We start from the raw sequence: 20546 nt of genomic DNA, 5'->3' as shown, positions 1-20546 counted from the left end.
TTTCAACTTAATGCATCCTTTCTGGATGGCGTTATATTACAAATTTAGTTTCAGAATATCAAACACCACTGTAAATGTCAGAGTATAATAATATGTTTTTGTATTTTAAATTGTAAAAACCCCTCGTTGTGTTTATGCTTCTTTTTAAAATTATATTAAATAAACATAACTATATATAAAATTACATCTAAACGTATGAAAGTTTCGTTTCAAAGACGAGAGGACAGTAAATTTTGAAGACTCAGCCATAATCCAGTTTTCCCCGGTTTTCCTCCGCTTTAATCTCCCCAACCGGAAACTGTAGCGCATCCTTGCGTCAAATGTGGAACTTTTGCGTGCATATAGCCCATTCCTTCCCCCTGGGATATTTTGTCTAACCCACAGTGTTTCCTATGCAGCCCTTAAAGGTGTTCTAGAGATTTGGCAATGTGTAAATGAACTCTGCAGGTCTTTACAAGCCAGTTACTCAACATGGTTTGTTGTCCACTCATAAACACATTAATTCAAACAACAGATTGTGGGTGCTGACCTTTAGAAATTCTCATTCCACATCTGAGATTATTCATGAAGAGACATTCCATAAACGGGAACGTGATTATGCATAATTAGCTCATAATGGGCACCGCGTGAGTCATCGGCAAACATTGGCTTCGTCTGTAATGGTTTAGTGTGCTACTTTTCTTCTGAAACCTTTATCAACACATTGCACAATAAGAAATCGAAACGAATTGTGCAGGAGTCAAGGAGATTAAAAGCGATGACACTAGTGGAAAAAAAGCGGAGGCTCTGTATGAGGCCTCGCCCCCCTTCTGAGAAGGCTGCTATTTGCTCTGGGCAAATGGGCCAGTTGCACAACTGTTCTACCAATGCTGTTCAAAAGGCTTCTCACAACAACCTGCAGTAAACAAAAGGCACAAAAGCAAGCAGTGCCGGTTTGCAAAATCCACACCCCCCTCCCACCTCCCAGGCCCTTCAAACAGACCCTTTTTGCCCCTTTCTGCCACACTTACACAAGACCTTTTCAACCCCCAGCCACTCTCTGATGCAAATAATAGATTAGAGCTGCTGCCTATGGAAACAGTTTAATTACGAAATAACGAAAGTTCAATGAAACCCATTCATTTGAGCATACCATTGCCTTGCGTCACACAAATCCATAAAATGTATAAGCTTTTCTATGTGGAATAGACTGGATATTGATGTATGTGGTAATATTCTATGGGTTTAAACTAGTTTTGGATGTAATGCTCTCTTACTGTAGGCCCTAACTCCTATCTAAATAACGGTGGGGTTTGATTTGGGGGAGACCGAAACCACGTTCTCATTTACTACACTCTAAAAAATGCTGGCTTGTTTTAACCCAATTCTGGGTCAAATATGGACAAACCCAAATGTTGGATTAAAAACAATGCATTTCATAAATTTAACCCAACAGCTGGGTTTGTCCATATTTGCTCCAAAATTGGGTTAAAACAACCCAACATCTTTTAGAGGGTATCTTTGCAATCCAAATCCATTAGACTTTCTTTCTTACATGGAACAGATAAGGAGAAATTTGATAGAATGTCCAAGCTGTGATCAATGATTGTGAATAGTGACATCTGTGGAGTAAATAATGAAGAATTTTCAATTTTGGGTGCACTATCCCTTTAAAGAGCCCCTATCATAGCATTTGAAATGTTCCTATTTTTGTTTTAGGAGTTCCCACAAACAGTTAAACGTGCATGCAAGGATAAAAAACACTTTATTTGTCTTATAATATGCATTTATTTTTAACTGATTTGCTCAACGACTCCCAAATGATTCGTTCGACGATTAATTTTCCCAAACACCTCCTTTGAGTGACGTGAATCTGCGGCGATTGGTCAAACGACCCAGTCAGTTGTTATTGGTAAACCGTATAGACCATTTCACAAGATGTAAACAACACTGGCCCAGAAGCACTTCCTGTTTCATTTTTTTAACACTACATAAAAGCTGGGATGAAATACAACCAACAGAACATTTAAAACTGAATCAAAAAGTTAAACAAGCATCTTTAGGATGTTTTCTTTACATGTGAAATAAAGAAAACAGTTACAAACTGAAACAGGAAGTGCTTCTCGACCAGTGTTGTTTACATCTTGTGAAATGGTCTATAGGCAGAGACTGTCGGCAGACTCGGCAACGGAACGCCCATAACCAGAATTATAGCTTGTCAAGTGTTGAAAATTGTATATAGTTTTTGAACAAACGTGTCAGAAAAAGTGCACTTTCCACACGGTCCCTTACTCGCGTCTCCGTCAAGAGCAAGCTTTCCCGGCGAAACTCACATTGCGGGGGCTTTTGAAGGGCAGTGCTTATTATATAGAGCGAAGTATTGATATTTGGCTAAGTCGTTTAGGAGGTAATTGCCATTTTTCAATAAATGTCTGGTGAATATCAAAAACAAAACTAACTTTACCCCGCTTAGAAGCTGCGCGGAGTATAAATATTGTGCATGCTATAAAACATAACAGCAAACATTATTAATATTACTTACAGATTGTGATTCGGAGGAGGACGAACCTGATCCATTTACATTGGATAGTACTGAGCCCCCCTTCAGGAACAACCGGCTTGCCAATCCACATTTGAATTCATTTAGGTTTTTGAATTTTGAATGATTCGTCATTAAAATGATGAGAACACAAGGTTCTGGCGTTGCAAATATGAACTCTGACCACTGATTCTTCACATGCTCGTCCCTGGACAATGAAAACAAGTGGCTGACTGTCTTTGCAATGTAGAACACAGCGTCTTCTCGACATGATGCGATTCAGCTGAAGTATTTGAATGCGTTCTAGACGTCACTTCAAGTCTGCGTGTGTGAAATCTATTGATTACAATAATCAAAAAGAGAAAAGATAAATGCATGAGTTTCTTAGCATCATTCAAAGATAAAATGAATTGGCTATTGGGCCACTTAAGTTCGGCAATGGCTGGTTTGATTGATTGATTTGATTTTATTGTTCACCAATGTGGAAATTCTCATTTGGCTTCTCATTAAAAGCACAATTATACACAATATATCAATATAAATGTTATTCTCACAATGAGTTGCTTACCCTTCATTTAATATTCTAATTGCCACTGGTATAAAGGAATATTTATACACATTTCTAAGATATTTCGGGACCTTATACCTTCTTCCAGATGGAAGCATTACAAATTAAGTAGGAGTTAAGTGGAAGTGTGGAGTCAGATTGTCTTCTATCACCAGAAGATAGTTTATCAAACTGTGTTTGCTGGTGTCTTATTATTCTCACTGTAAAAACATTCTGTTAAATTTGGCAGCTGTGGTTTACCAGAAATCACCGTAAAAAAATTACGATAGCAACAGTAAATTTACATTCATTATCTGATATGTCAATTTATCGATCTATTGAAGTACTCAGAGTATATAGCACAGACACTTTCTGTTAACCAATTAACTGTTTTTAACTGTAGCATAGTCTTTTGCCGTTAAAATCACGGTAAGTTCATTTTTATTATTCCTCACCCCTAAGTTACCATACCAGGCTGTATTTAACATTAAAATACTCTCAACATGGCTTCTGTATACCTTTTCCAAAACGGATCGACTAACATCAAAACTCTTGAGTTTTGTCATGCAGATCTGGCAACTCTGCCGTTCAGCTATCAATAACCATAAAAAATGTACAAGTGTGGATGTCCAACAACAAACAACCCTCCGCTGTGTTTCCTGTTTTGATCGTGAGCCGCTTTAAGCTCAAGTCGGGCATTGTGACAACTGTATAGCATAAACAGAGGCACGTTCCCAGTGATGAAGGCCACCTCGTAGCCAATGGAGAGGATGTTGTGCAATAAAGGAGCTAAGCTAATTATCATGGGATCAAATAGTGGCTCCATGGAAACCTCTCCACTTTTTCCAAAACAAACCACCGTGGCTGTCTCTCTCATCCGTTCCTTTGAAACGGCCACCGCTTGTCCGTCTGCCTGCTGTTTATTTCTGAATAGGACACTCCATATCAACCAACGGTCTTAGAACGCCAGTTTCATTAGTTTAATGGGAATATAATGAAAACCCGATGAAGCCGTGTGAGAATGTAAACATTTCAGTGCAATGTAAGACATTTTTCTTCAATGTCTCACCTGTGGAAACACACTGTTTCTTTGGATCCAGCGCAGAGTTGGCACATCTGATGGAAATAGAGAAAATGTGCTTTGGCTGACAACATGTGTGGTCATAAAGAGTTGGGACACATTCCTCTTTGTTGTATAAATCCTATGGGATTTTCCCAATTAGTGCGCTGTTCCCAGACATTAGTAAAACCACTGGCTCCTTATACTGTGGGTAATGAATTCCTCTCATATCGCAAGCTATAACTTAATCACAAAGCCAGTCTAGGCCTTTGCATGTCATATAAATCAAATAAAGGAGGATTTATGCCCATAAGGTCAAGCCCAACGATGGTTCTTCAGGGTTGAAGGCCCCTGGGGTCTGGCTGGCATCCTCGTGAGAATTTCCTACAAATACAAATAATTTCTTCATAGATCTGCCACCTATTTTGATCTTCAAACTTTCTGAAGCGGTTTAGTAGGTGTGTGTCACGTATTGTAGGTGACTCACCCAGACTCACTTTCAAGTATCACTTTTAATCAGCATTTTTGACTCATATCTCCAAATTCAGTTCAGGGGCAAAGCCACTCCCTATTTATGAAACTATGTATGGGTCTGGTGCTTTATACAACATGCTTCTCCAATGAATCAGAGTTTGATCTTAAAACATAGAGGGCAATGCTGCACGGAGGAGACTAAACTTGTCGAATTAAACCTGCTGTATATTTGAACATCAATCATGGAATGTACATACATATTCCTACTAACCCAAAAATGGATTTGCATATATCCTCATTACATAGCTGAGGGTCAGAGCCAGCAAAGACAGATGTCTGTTTTCTTTTCCGCCTGCTGTAAGCTTATGACCCCAAGGCATCTCTGGCAGATCGTATCATCCTAGACTCAGATAAGCACTTGCGCAATATTATATGTGGCAGCAGTATGCTTTTGAAGGTGGATGTCGAAACCATTAACAAAAACAAGCACTGGGTGACAGAACAAACCTGGAGTGCAGGTACTTCTACTCAGAACATAGTATATGGTTAACCAGTTTTTTCATTAGAACTTTTGATCAAGAGAATTTTAATTAGACCTGTCAAAAAAGAATGGGAAGGTAATTCTCTGTAAGTTGCCTCTGTTGCAACTGTCACTCAAAAAAGAGTAGTCTGAGAAGACTTTAAAGCTGCAGTCCACAGTTTTTCCTCTTTGTCGTCATCTCTGTTCGAAACCTGCAATTGCAGTTATTAGCGGAATGACCAACTTTACGTGAGTTGATCCTCGACACGGCACAGCGTGGATGAACACAATGTTTGAGGAGAACACGCAGCTGTCAGTCGCCGTGCCGGTGTGGATACTGGCATTCAGAATCACAGATTATTCTTTTTGGAAGTATGACCAACATAATAATTTTCACCGGAAAATGTCATCTGAACAAGTAACATCCACTTTTGTTCTTCTGACCAACTAACTGAAAAAAAGCATTGAAGTAAATCATGCTGATTGAATAAATAAAAAATAAAAAAAACGCTTTTCATATTACGTAAAAAAGTGCAAATTATACTTTGTTCTCAAATTGTTAATGTTCAACGTCAGTATTGCGTGACTACATTTAAAGCCCTTCAGATATTTATCCTTGTTTTCGAATGTGTCGGTTCCGGTCTGTTTTTTTCTGTGGCCACTCCCAAGTCTTTTGCATTTTACAGCGGGTGAATCTGGTGATTGTTGTTTTAACCTTTCTGGATCCGCCATCAAATTAATAAGTTTAATTATATCAAGTGCTGTGAGAAAAGGCTATAAATCTCCACCTCCAACATCCTCACACGCAATATAGCGTAAACTAGCCGAGACTCCTTCTTTATATGTACAGATGTGACCGTAATGACTCAAAGACATGCTCGATCTCCCTTGGAAATCCACCAGTAGCCTACCACTGAAATTAAAAACATTATTACCAGCTTACCGTTTTGAATCGAGCTACGGCAAGCAGAGAGTTTTGAACACTGGCTGGTTATGCATTAGCTCAAATTTATTTTGGATAATTTTGAACCCCAAAAAGCTACGGACTGCAGCTTTAAAGAAACTAAAATTTTCGAAACATTTGAAAAACAATTATTTCCCCTCAAAAATGCATTTTACTCTTGTATTTATTTCCTGTTTTTATTCTTTAATTATATAGAAAATATCAGTTTAGATATGGTTACTTATTTGGTTAAATAGATACTATGTAATGCATGTCTCATAGACAGATAAACAATGTTATTCAATAAAAAAAAAATCATAAGACACATTTCAGTGGTGCAATAATTCAGAGATGATGCCCGTCAAAAACACACCACTGCGGAGGTCACAGAGGGTTTTAGAGTGACAGCCAAATCTCTGCATCTGCTTGACGGATGGAGAGAGTGTATATGCTGGGGAACATGTACCCAGAGCCTGCAGCACCTCTCTCTCTCTGACTCATCCAGTAGTTATGCTCTTTTTTTTTTTTTTTACAATCCGCTGCGAGGCAACCATCGTGTTAATATTCAGTACAGTCAGGCGCTACAGCGCACACAAACACACACTAGTTTCCCATTACGGCCTCTGTAAAGGATGAGTCAGACTGGCGAGAAGGGAACCCTTTCCTTGGATCTGTCATCCTCAATGCCACTGAATGAATGACCGTGTTGCGCATCTGTCATGAAACGCCACGTATCCGCACACCTGGAGACAAAAACCTGCTAAAAACAGTGCACATCCACATTTTCAGTGGCCTTCATTCTTGGTTCATACACTGATTTCCTGAACTTTGCTATAGTCATAAGTATACCAGTAGTACTGGTTACGGTTTCTGACTCATTCATGACTGATATAAAAGCTATGAGACACAATCAAACACAGGGCGGGTCAAGTAAGTTTCAGGGGTTCATTATTGTTTCTGTGTATAACATACACACAGTCAGACTTTCGGTATGTACGCTCAGTAAACAGAAGAAAACAAATGCACACTCAGACTTTTGAGATCATGCAAATGGCCTATTATGCAAGAGAAAGAGCCAGCTTTATTGGTACACCTACATTCTCTAAGGCATATTCTAACCAAATATCGATCACCGGAACTCAGCTTGGCACTTTGTACACAAAAACATAATGGGAGATTTAAAATGATTAAAAAAATGAAAGTAACACTCTTTGAATGTGTTATTCAGTATAATATAATTTCATAGTACTGTATATGATTTACAAGAGAGCAAACATACAACCATACCTTTAACTAACAAAGCTCAACTATCATTTCATTACATTTATAGTTGGTGATACAAATTAATCTCCATTTAAAACCCCTCTTAAATACAGTTCAGGAATGTCATTGACTGGATATGCGGTGGATCTTAGTCAAAATGGCAATGAAATTTTATTTTAATGCTCATCATCAGTCACTTCCTCCAAATCATCCTCATCTTCATCATCCTCTTCTTCGTCTTCCTCATCATCCCTTTTCCTCTGTCTGCTAGATGTTCTTGACTACATCAGAAGAAAAATCTTTCAGTCATAGTTTTGGGGATTGTAATGCAACTTACATCAAAATAAGATTTTTCCACCAATATGCTATTAAGACAGTGTTGAGAAATGGAAAATCTTATTCCTGAAGTAAAAGCATTTACGTTGTGCATCATTTTGGGGCACCTGTATTGAAGTAGGCGCTTTCTTTGAATAAATGCATTCCTATTATCCATATAATTAACAACTTGAATTCAGTTTGAATGAATGATTCAATGACTCACTTGTTTCACTACTTGATGAATCAGCGTTTTTGAAGAGTGTCTTGAATAAACGATTCAATGACAAAAAAAATGTTTTACAGTCACTTGTTGCCACCTACTGGTGTAACCAATTAGGGTGATTAAATGTTAAAATAATGTATAATAGCACAAACAAAACAAAGCAACTTATTCTGTCTATACGTTAACTCAAACTCTCCTGTCACCTAGCTTTAAAGGTCACATGACCATAAACGTTAAAATCACTTCCAAGTGACCATAGCATATACTCTTTGCTTACGGACTTGCTAAGGGATTCACGTGTTCACTTTCGTTTGGAACACACCTTTAATTGATACAATGTTTACATGAAGCGTCAAGTTACTTTCAAAAGGTTTAAATGTTAAGCTGTGGTCGTACTTGTCAAAGATTTAATAGATATAGCCATGTTGTTGTCATTTAGGAATAAGTTGTGTGGATGTTTGAATCGAGATCTTTTAACGATTAATCATGCACCTCTACTGTAATATGTAATGCATTCAAAGATTTTTTTTTTGTCAACACTTGACCTATTAATGCTACCACTTTCGATTGTAAATGTAAATATAAGATAAGGGGAAGCACTTACCTGCATTGTTCCAGATTTACTCATTGATGTACCAGTTCGATTCAGGGACAGTTTAGAATTGGCACGAACTATATCTAACCGTGACTGGTAATCAGGGGGGTGCATTGAATTTCTAAATACCTGTCAAGACAAAAAAAAAAAAACAAGGGTAGACTTTAAGACTGCTCTTCACATGGACCACCAATAACCTAATGTCATCTCACTCACTCGCCACATAGTAAAACAATAAAGAGAAAAGTTGAGCTCAAACAAGAATATATTAATTAGAGGAAATAAGTCAACACAAACTAATACCACATACTGTGTTGTAGCAACAGAGAAACATGTAATTTAGATTGGGAAAAAAAAACATTTACACACTCTGTCCTGGTGAGGGTGTGCCAACAAACATTGTCACCTTAACTTTTTTAACTGCAGTTAAATATTACAGGAATATTTATGACTCATCTCTATATGCTTTAGTTGTGTCTTCATAAAACTGTCACCATGTGCCAATTATATGACTATAACAAGTTTCCACATACAATTACAGGCAAAGTTCAGACAAGAACAAGGAAACATTTCCCTTTAAAAATCCCTTCTGAAATAATATTCATGTGATACTCTCATCGGCAAGTCAAGGAAATATTAACAAACTCAGTCTTGAGTACAAAATTAGTTTTGGCACGTCAAACTATGAATTCATAAATAAATGCATTAGCCACACTGCGAGCACTCCACAGCTGACTGAACACGCTTCTTTTACGTATCAGGATTGGATGGGGCTTTATACCCCAGCAACTAGAGCTTTCATCATTATGACAGCAGGGGGATCTCAGGGAGGAGAAAGAGTATAATTTGATTAGACATTAAGACAGACAAGCTCAAACCAGCATGACCATCAGAGCAACGGTTCTGGTGTAGAGCACTCACCTCAAGGTCTCCTTCTTCATCTACATTCTGAATGTCCTGGTAAGCACATGTGTAAATTTCCAACGCCTTGGCATGGAACGCCATCTCCACCGTCACAAATTCACCCAAAATTTTCTGCATTGGAAACATAATACTCATTTCTCCCAAGTAGCACTGGAAAATGTTATATATAGAAACGTCACTGTAATTAAACATAAATTGTATTAATAATTTATTTACACAATTGTTCAAAGGTTTGGGTTCTGTAATATTTTTTGAAAGAAATCTCTTAATCTTGCCAAGGCTGCATATTTTTAATCAAAAATTAAGTAAAACGATTAATATTCCGAATTAATATTACAATTTAAAATAACAGTTTTCTATTTCAATATATTTTGTGTGATGGCGAAGCTGTATTTCCTTCAGAAATCATTCAAGTATGAATATTTCTGTGGATTCTTCAGGATTTTTCGATGAATAAAAAGTTCAAAAGTTCAGCATTTATTTGAAATATGAAATTGAATTATTTTGTAACATTATAAATGTGCTTACTGACACTTTTGATTAATTTAATGCGTCCTTTCTGAATAAAAGTATTTATCTATTTATTTCTAAAAGAAAAAAAATAACCCCAAACTTTTGAATGGTAGTGTACTTAAATGTGGGTTTCATTTTCCTGAGATTTTGAAAGAAATAAGCAACCGTGCAGTCTGAAGGACCTTAATATCACGAATCTTCTGCTTTTCAAAGTCATCTATTGTCTCCTCCAGCTGGCGAGTCGTGCGTGTGGCATCCATTGTGGCTCTCTGAAGTTCACTCTCAGCCTTTCGTCACACAACCGACAATAAAACGTAAAGCACAAAGTGTTCCAAGCAGCAGACATAAATGACGTGAGTCTATCAGCTTACTGAGACGATTTAAACTAGCACAATGAGAACTTTCACATCAAGTTAACTATGTGCAAAGACTTTTATTTATACTAGTTAGTCCAGTTAAGTAAAACTTTTAAGAAAAAGAGCCGATTGCCAATTGCTAAAGTCATTGAGTCACTTCAGCTGCAGTTAGACGCTCTGGTTGGTGTAGAAACAGTCAGTGTTCTTACTGAGACATGCACTTAGGTCTGCACATATGCATTGGCTGGTCCAGCCTGAAAAATGCATTTTTTTTTGTTATGACTGAGCATTTAGAAACAACATTTACGAGACAGTTGTCAGGTCTCATTGGCGATTTCAAATAGAAATTTTTGAAATAGCTGCCCGAGGCGTTTCAAAGATGGCCGCCGAGTGAAATGATTTGCCTGAAAGGGGCTCTGGTATGTGTGACATTTTAGAACCAGGCTGAATTGAATCTACTTAGTTATAATTAAGCTAAATAAAAGTAGTTTCAAGATGATGTTACAGTGTGTTGCAACAAAGGCCCACCTGTGACTGAGAAAGGCTGTCAAGGTATTATCTGTAATTCTATGGTTTACAACAAATATCTTTATATGGCATTAAAACATCAAGAGTAAAGGTCCTTGCACACTGAGTCCAAAATTCGTATCCGAAATTTTTGCATATTAAAAAATAAATATGATGTCACATTGTGTCAATCACGTTTACACACTGCTTTCAAAACCTTCGTCCGTCATAATTTTTTTTTCCGATTGGATTCGATTTTCTGCGTTCTTCACATCTGTGGCAAGCATTTTGAGAGGCGTTTTGACATTTCCGAGCCACCGAATTACCCCGACAATTACGAATACGCATACGAAAATTTCGGACTCAGTGTGTAAGGACCTTAAGGCTGTCGATTCATGTTAATTAATAAAAATCAGTATTTAAAGTATTAAAATCTATGTTAAAAAACAAACACAGTTCATTAAACCCCCAGAACCAGTATACAAATATTTGATTAAATTAAATTCAAGCTTATTTACATAATGCTTACGATAAGTATTGTTTCAAAGCAGCTTAAATGAAGCAGCCAGAGATAAATGTATCAAAGTAATGTCCAAATGGCAGTAATATACAGCTATAAAATAGCATGTTATGTGGTTAAGTAACTGCATGTATTCAGTAAAGCAAACAAAACAAACATGTTAGGCAGCAATTACACAAAACAACTTGTGCTCGTAATTATCACAAAACAATGGCAATATTAAAGGTGCAGTAAGCGGTTCCTTAGAAACACTATTGCTGTTGGAAATCAAGCCAAAAAAACCAACTCCTCCCTTCATTGCTCCAACCCCGAAATGTACAAACACACAATGCAAGAGTGCATGTCTCTAGCTGAAGTGAAACAAAATAATGCTTCGCAAAAATAAAGTGCAGATGACGAATGACAGCTGCACCACACCAGCTCCAGAAAAACAATGACCCTCAAAACTGTCCTGTTACGATATCTAACAACGATATCTAACATCACAACAGCAACATATCTTAGTTAGTTCTGAGAAACATAGCAAAACCAATGTTACTCACATATATTTTCACACGGCTTTTCTAATATTAAACCAGGTCTTAAAGGGATAGTTCACTTTGAAATTAGTTTTTGATATGTTTTAGCTTACCTCAAGGGTATCCGAGATGTAGCTGTCTTTGTTTCCACAGTATTTTCCATTTTTAGGTCAAACCGTTCTTGTCTGTCAGTCATATAATAGAAGTCTATGGGGTCCACCTCAAAGAGCGTGCACAGAGAAGTCCAAATTATACATGATTTAATGACTCGTAAATGTAAGTACGCATTGATGGCCTAAGACACGAAACGAGCGATTTGTGTGAGAAAACGAACATTATTTATATGCTTTCTATCTCTTGTAACCACAGCCACGTCCAAGTGATCTGAAGGCATGGGCGCAAGCGCTGGAAAGCGCCAGAAGTGATCTCTTACGCGGTTGCAAAAAAAAAAAAATATATATAAATGTTATAATATCTGTTGATATATCGAAATCGTCTTCCATTGCAATTTCCTGTATATGTAAATATGTTTAGATCTTCACAGTGACGGGCAACACTTCTGGAATCTCTGTGTAAACAATGAGTGACGTACACTCGCGAGAGATCACTTCCACAACGTGACTGTGATTACAAGAGGTAAAAATGATATAAATACTGTTCGTTTTCTCACACAAACCACTCATTTCGTGTCTTAGGCCATCAATGTGTACTTACATTCACGTCATTAAATCATGTTTAATTTGGACTTCTCTGTGCATGCTCTTTGTGGTGGACCCCATAGACCTCCATTATATGACTGACAGACAAGAACGGTTTGACCTAAAAATATCAAAATTGAAAATACTGTGGAAACAAATACACCTACAGCTTGGATGCCCTTAAAGTAAGCTAAAACATATCAAAAATTAATTTCAAAGTGAACTATCCCTTTAAAGCTCTTTCCTGATCACAACCCCTTTTTTCCTAGTGATATTCCTCTGACCTTTTCATTTTTGTAATGTTCTCAGCCATCTCTCTTTCTAGTCTTTCTTTAAATCTCCCACTGGCTCACTCTCTCTCCTCCCCCATCATGAGTGGACACGCCCCCTTCTGCTGATTGGCTACAAGTGTGTTGTGGTGTTCAGTCAGATTCACTTTGATCATTTACTGTAGCTCTAAAATAATATATTTAAAGTTTTGTGTGTATCGATCCAAAATATGCAGTGATATATGCAGGTATTTTGAATTATACAGCGTAAAACTTTAAATTTATACTTTGTAACTTGCAGATGGCCAATTACCCCTAAGTCTACCTCAGTATTAACTTCAAATGTCACTTTTTAATGTATTAATTCATTTCCTTATCTGACACAATAATGCTGTAAAACAGCTTTCCTTTGGGACTTCCTAAGCAAATATTTTGTATGTAATTAAATCTATTTTTTTATTCATGATTTATTAATATACAGGTTCATTTGACTAATAACTGTTGACATCTGTACTGCTCTTTCAGTTCATAGCTATGTAGTTCCAGCGATAAAAATAACATCTGATTGTAAGGATACAATGATCTGTCTGTCCGACGGGTTTCTCTGCCTCATTCTTTCAAGCTGCTGCATCTGCTTGGACTCTCTGCTCCGTGCAATCTGCGTCTGCTTCAGGTCCTCCTGTACATAAATTGGATAAAATCACAAAAGGTTGGTAAGAACAGAGCGTCTTAGTTCTTAGGTTTTGACCTGTGACAACAGTCACTGTACATCATGCTTACTCAGAATGTGATGCAATGCTGCCCTCATGAGATCACTGAAATAAGGTCATTTTTATATTTTAACTACTGTATAAAGTATGCACCCATTTACTTGCACTCCATCACTGAGGAGCTTATGAAGAAAACCTTACCCTTTTTGTTTTCACAATATTCCCATATGCTTTCAAAGGCTCTATAACTTTCACTTCCAGCCTCTCCACCTGTGAACAATAGTATGCGTTTGCAAATTAGTAGGAAACACAAATATGCTATTGCTAAAGAATGTTTTTGTGGTTTTAAACACACCTCTGCTTGCCGGTAGTCCTGAATCTTGGCCAGTTGATCTGCAAAATTCTTCAATCCACATTTTAGGTTTGGTGTCTCTGTATCAGCATATAGGCCGACTTCTTTGACCAGGAGGTCGGCTTTGTCCCGCAGTCTTGCAGATTTACGGACGTAAGCAGCAAAAAGTTGGCATAGATCTCCAAAGTGCTTCTCTACATTGGTGATGTTGTCCTGAATCTGCTTGGTCTGGATGTCTCTGTGATGTGCAACATAGAAAAATTGAGATAATCTGAATGAGGGAATTTTGTTAGGATAAACCTGTTGACTGTAGGTTTTGCCATTCATCAACATGTTAAAAGGGTTATAAGATTTACTCTGCAAGAGAGCAAAAGTCCGAATTTCAAGACTAGTGTTTAGTATGCCAGAGATACAGTCTCTTCAAACAAGAGATATTTAAAACAAGCTGTTTTATTTTTGTAGTAACCTGATAAGTAAAATCAGAATTGTAATACATATTACAATATATACAATATAATTATATACAATATAATTAAACAGTCATGTCTTTATAATAACGTTACTCTGTTTTTAAGTTAGGATGTCATATATAACGCTAGCATTTAAAAATAAATGTTGTATCTTCGAAATGTGCAGACATGCCAAACTGTTAACTATTGTTCTTTTCGGTTACACATATAATTATGCGGTTTTTGTTTGAAAATATTGATACAAGTTATATAGTCATTTACACAACAACATCCGCTAACAAATGGACTAACGTTACAGCTCGTATCATTTAGCTTAGCTTAGCTAGTTAGCTTCCCAAACGTCGTAACAAATCTGGACAACTTTTACCTCGCTCTTGCATCAGGAGTGCGGCTCATGATGACTCGAAACAAATATCGATGTATTCATTAAAGATATAACATCATTGACGTATTTAAAATACTAAAAAGAATGTTGTGCTAATGCTTTATGCTGCAGCAGGAAATATGGATGACGCCGTGCCGTTACCATGGAGCTAAAAAGTTACCATGCGCCCTCTACTGGTAAACAAAACAAAACAAAAAATATACACTTTATGTTAAAAAATACAAAATAAAATACAAAAGATCTACTTCCAACAACGTGAAATGAAGGTTTTCTGTTTTTTAAAGCTGTTTAATGTAAAATTAGTTCGTCAAGAGCATACATCCAATAACGTGACAATATTAAAATGATAGTTCACCCATTTTTTTTTATTCTGTCATAATTGAATCACTCTCAAGTTCCAAACTATAAGTTTATTTCTTTTGCTGAACACAAAAGAATATTATTTTGAAGAATGTTGGTAATAAAACAGTTGACGGTAGCCATTGACTTCCAAATTATTATTATTTTAAATTGAAATACTGCCTTACTGTCTGGTTACCAACATTCATCATAATATCTTTTTTGTGTTCAGCAGAAGAAAATGTATTTGGGACAACATGAGTGTGATCAAATGATGGGTGAACTATCCATTTAATTATCTTTCAGGTTTTGAGACTATAGATGAATTCTCTATTAAGTTTTCTGTAAAATATGATTATTGGTATGATGGCATTTTCCTCTCCTGCTTAGGCTACATTTTCAATGTATTGCCCTCTGTGAATTAATTTGACCATCATGTCAACAGCAATATGAAAGAACAAAATCATCTGCTGGCCATGGATTTGCTTTCTTTTTTACTATGAATAAAGCAATTTGACTTTAATTCCCCTCTTAACAGACACATATGGCATACTTTAGCAATTTTATTGGGTTTGTAACATTGCCAAAAGCAGGCTTCATGATCATTGAAAGTAATGGGAATTCATTGTGATGTGCTCATGAATGTCACCAGCTGCTGTGTCTGCGCCTCTGTGGAGAATGTCCAAAAACCTTCATTATCATGCTTAATCATCCATGGAATTGATCCCACTGTAACAGATTGCTTGTGTAAAACACGTTGCATTTAGCCGTGTGCACTGTGCATTCCACTGTGAGTCCTATTTAAGAAACCTAAAGTCTTAAAGGGACAGTTAAACCCAAAACAAGAAAATTTTGTCATCATTTATTGTAACCCTCGAGTTGTTCCAAAAGTAAATTTCATCCATATGAATTTAGTCCAAAATGTCTGAAGAGACTAGATCGCTTTATATGATGAACAGATTTACAATTTAGGCTTTTAACACTAATCAGCGAACATAAACAGAAGCTCAACCGAACATGCTTGATGCGTGAGAACAAACTCATTGGTTCTTGCGGAAGCTGGTTCTCAGCTTGGTTCTCACCAGGGTTCACGTCAACATGCTTGAGCTTCCGTTTAGGCTACCAGAACTGATGTGAATATTGATGAATGTTTATGTGAATAAAAGCCTATAAATTTTATATGTTTAGTGTATAAAGCGATTGTGTCTCTTCAGAACAATATTAAAATCTCTCTTCAGATTTGGACTAAACCGCTCAATATGGATACGTTTTACAATCTCTTAATGAAGTAGCGTCAAAGAGTTGCGTAGCTGTCAATGAAGAAATTGCTCAGATTTTTATAAAAAATATCTTCATTTGTGTTCTAAAGATGAACAAAATTCTTACGAGTTTGGAACAACATGAAGATGAGCAATTAACTACATAATTTTAATTTTTGGGTGAACTAACCCTTTGAAATGGTAACTTACATTATTTTCAATCATTGACTGACTTTGTTTACATGAACAATAATTATGCTTTGGTTGAATTCTGACTTTCAATGCCATGTAAACACATTAATCTGATTGTAGACAAGATTCTGGTTTCTAGAAATCTGACACTGACAGATAACATGGTATAGCATAGGCTAAAGCATGCAACTATTAATATACATTTTTAAGCACACATACATCCATTGTAGCTAAATATTCATTAATCTGATCATGTCCAATAGTGTAGCACCAGTAAAGCAAAACTAAAGTTTAATCACTTTTTGCAGATATTATAAAATTTTTCAGTCATGAAGCTATTTTATCGATTGCCATTATTTCTTGGCAATATTTCACCAATAAATAGCCTAAATGAGTAGAGTATTCTCTGTATGATGTTTAGAATAAATACAGGTCCAATTCAAGAATAACTGACCATGAGTTATCATCTAATTCAATGAAGCGGCGCGATTCCAGCGTAAATGACTCACTCATTCAATTCAACTGACTCGCTCATTAAACCGAATCAACTGGGCCGTTCTCCAAACAGAAACAACTTCTCGCATTGGGATATGTTTTTCACCATTTTTTAGGACAAATATGTGGAAAAGGTGTCATTATTCTGCAGTCCGAAGTTAAGCAAGATTCCACGTCGAGGACATCCAACACAAATTTACAAACACATATTCAGGTAAGGGCACAAGTGCACTCCTATAGCCTATACTGAGGGGTTGGTGGCGTATTGATAATATATGTGCTAATGTCACATTGTATGATATTAATTAAATATTAAGGTAAAGTTTGAAACATAGCTAACTATTTTCGAGTAGTAGCCTAGCCTGTAGGCCATGGTATCCAAACAAATAGGCCAGTGATTCTGAGTTAGCCTACAAAGGCCCACAGACAGCTGTGAGGCAGTCTATTACAGAAACATTTTTAAGAAATATTGTTTCTAGAATAAATAGCGTAGTAAATTTGGACTGTGCAAGTATAAAGACGTATTTTAGGTATAAGTATAAAGACGCGCGCTCTAGATTCCGGGGGATTTTAACTAATTTGCGGCAAAACTAGTCGATCGAGTGGCTCAACAGGTAGATCTATAGATAAAATCATCTTTCTGGCGTTTGACCGTCTGGTTTGACACTTCAGCGTAAGAAATCGTGGGTGGCGTGTGTAACCAATCAAATGAGTGTGTCTCACGGCCAATGCGTGAGAGTTGGAGACTCGAATGACCCTCAGGGTCATTGTATGATACACAAGTAAACAGGGTCATTGTATGATAACCATTGTTTAATCACAGCAAAGACAGTATTTTTTTTTTATCTCAATAGCTAGACCATAGGCTATATTACTATTTTTTTTTTTAAATAATGTTTATTTCAAACTACAGTAGGCTATAATATAAAGAAGCAGTTATGTCTGTGCAGGGGAGTGCAATAATTATAGTTATTTTCCACTAGATGGCAGGCAAATTCTTTCTTACCACACTTATAATTCTGCTTGGCTATATATTCACACACACACACACACACACTGTTTTCTAAAAAATTGCATGTATTATTTCTACTATGAGGTATGATTATTTCTGTATGAGTGCATGAAATAACTCATATGGGATTAGATTGCAGGTGTAACGCGTACATTACCGTTTATATGATGCATTCATTAGAAGTGAGGAACGAACAGATGTTTAGAACACAGCTTTCCTCTTTCCCCTTAGATCTTCAGTCTTCACCTTGTGGAAGTTGCCCTCAGCCCCCCCTGCAAAAAAAAAAAAAAAACACTGCATTGTTTGTCTGGTGTATTCATTTGTTCTGGAAGATTGTGTCCTCTTAGAGACAGAGTCTGACTTTCTTAAAGAACAGATGGTGTTATTACAAAAACACCAATTAGCAGGAAGTGGGTTGCATCAACACAGCTCTCTGAGCTTCGTGTTGGTGGCCGTCTGTGCCGCGCTGACAGGTTATGTCAGAAAAGGAGTGTTCCCGCTGAACAGATTGGGAATGACATATGTCAGGAGCTTTGGCTGTCTAGGGCCCAGCAAGAGAGGTATCGGGGCCTTTGAGCATTGCCCTTCTTGCTTGCAGGTGAGACCTCATCAGTGTTGTGTTCTCTAAGGGTGTCAAGTCATCTCTACGGTCCCTACACCCCACCAATCACCGGCAGGAGTGTGTCCGCACGCCTGCCTGCTTCTGTCATTATGCGCTCTGTGGTGTCTGTCAGCAGCTACATCAAATCAGACAAAACCTTCTGCTGATTACTACTTCATTCTGCTCTCATTTAAAATGCAAAGCCCATCATATGCTGATGCTTTTGGTCATGATGTCATTTTTTTTTAGAAGAATGCAATAGTTTCATTAACATACCAACAATACCCTCTTAGAAATCAGTCCATCATTGTATATTTAATTTGGACTCAGATTATGATTGCATATCTGTCCCAAGATATCTTCTTTTACATATTTAAATGTGGTGGGGCTCTTTGAAGGCAACGTGAAATGAAAGTTGCAATATTATTTTCTTCACTTTTGTGACTCTTATACGAGTAAAATGGCTTGGAACTTGATTTCGTCCATCGGGAATTCGTTAAATCTTTGCTGATTTGCTGTTGCTGTGATCTCACGTGAGTGACAAGTTTTTTGATTGAAGGTTACGGAGTTAGTACATAAAAGAATAACAACGTGTCGTGCATAGATAAATCATTTATAATAAATGGCGCAATATTTGGTGAAGAAATTACACTTAAAAAAATAATCGTTATTTTAACGATAATTGACCGCAAAACTGTTAATTGGTTTACTGAAAGTTTCGGTACTATTTACGTTAAATAACTTTGATAGATCTCATGGTACATTTAATGTAATTTTACTGTAAAATACCGTTAAATTTACTGTTTTTGGAAGTGAAAAAGTACAACTCATTGTATAATTTACAGTGAAAAAACGTATAGACATCCCCACAATTCCCTGTGTGACACTTTGATGTATTTTTGTTGAAATAACTATGGTTCCTCATAGTTTTCTTGCTTTTTTTCCTAATAGGTTTTATGTCATATTTAATGTTGTTAAATTAATGTTTATTGCATTTTTTTTTACTGTTTGTGAGAATGACACTGTGCAGCTTCTTTATATAAGTATTAACCTTCTTATGGAAGACTGCTTGTGATGAGCTTTGATTGATGATGTGACTTTCATCGCTGCTGTTATGATATTTGGCTACAATGGTACAAAACAGATATCAATTCTTCAATAGGTTGGCAAATAAACAATATATCAGTTAATGAAATACGGTTTATTACTGTAATTTTAAGTTATGTCTGTAAAACCAATAACATTGCTACCGTATATTTGACAGTAAAGTTCTGGCAACCACAGCTGCCGTTTTTTTTTTTACCGTAAAAATTACGGTTTTATTGTTTACAGTGAAGAATGGTCAATTTTGATTTCATGATTTAAAGTCTTTTTTATGAATGTAGAGACGCATATGCACAAACTAAAAGCAGGGGAGACATTTTTTTACTCCCCATTTTTGAAAATTAAAGCTGTGACTTGTGACTATAAAAACGTTATTAGACATTTCCTTTGTGATTATAGGAAAAAAACATTCAATTCATTGAACACAGGTTGAACATTTTGATGTGGACAAGTTGACACAATATATGGTGTAAGTTGGCACATAAAAATGTGGAGCCTCTAAGGGTGATATGGTAATGGAAAAGGGAAATTTCAAGAAACCCTGCGTTCACTTGCTAAAATTGTATGTTCCCAGTAGGAATTTTGTGTTCATGTATGTGTAAAAACATTTAAATATTTTTTATTCCCATTTCATATTATTTCCATAAACAGTTAGCATTCGCTCACACGTATTCATCCTTAAACCCATTCAATTATTTTTTTTGAGTTTTTTTTTTCAGCATTTATAAACAAAATCAGAGAGAGTGGTTTATTGTGTTCCCTAATTGAAAATCCAACCACATTAGAATTTTTATATTTTTAAATATTTACAAGAAAACTCACCAAATCATCCTCAAAACACTTAAACTTAACCACTTTTAT

The 20546-nt window shown here is 36.5% G+C and overlaps 1 protein-coding gene across 1 annotated transcript; it reads right to left on the bottom strand.

The window, feature by feature from the left end:
* Nucleotides 1-7113: 7113 nt before the first annotated feature.
* On the bottom strand, nucleotides 7114-14990 carry cibar1 (CBY1 interacting BAR domain containing 1). The gene is made up of 9 exons (XM_039681222.2): nucleotides 14666-14990; nucleotides 13832-14066; nucleotides 13678-13746; nucleotides 13344-13445; nucleotides 10783-10788; nucleotides 10081-10185; nucleotides 9383-9496; nucleotides 8471-8590; nucleotides 7114-7606 (listed from the first exon to the last, which is right to left on the bottom strand). Exons 1-9 carry the CDS (start codon nucleotides 14692-14694, stop codon nucleotides 7502-7504), a joined length of 885 nt encoding a protein of 294 aa, XP_039537156.1. The 5' UTR covers nucleotides 14695-14990; the 3' UTR covers nucleotides 7114-7501.
* Nucleotides 14991-20546: the final 5556 nt, after the last annotated feature.

Source organism: Pimephales promelas, chromosome 18, assembly GCF_988280905.1.
Source record: "Pimephales promelas chromosome 18, fPimPro1.hap1.1, whole genome shotgun sequence".
In the NCBI taxonomy this organism is placed as follows: Eukaryota; Metazoa; Chordata; class Actinopteri; order Cypriniformes; family Leuciscidae; genus Pimephales; species Pimephales promelas.
Note: the sequence above shows the minus strand (reverse complement) of the source record. Positions and strands in the feature narration are given on the sequence as shown.

Excerpts from the sequence above, each read along its gene's own strand:
- cibar1 (XM_039681222.2), bottom strand. The coding sequence starts at position 14,694 with ATGAGCCGCACTCCTGATGCAAGAGCGAG. Across the intron at positions 13,446-13,677 it reads ATATTGTGAAAACAAAAAGG|GAGGACCTGAAGCAGACGCA; the intron begins GTAAGGTTTTCT and ends ATTTATGTACAG. Across the intron at positions 8,591-9,382 it reads ATGAAGAAGGAGACCTTGAG|GTATTTAGAAATTCAATGCA; the intron begins GTGAGTGCTCTA and ends TTGTCTTGACAG.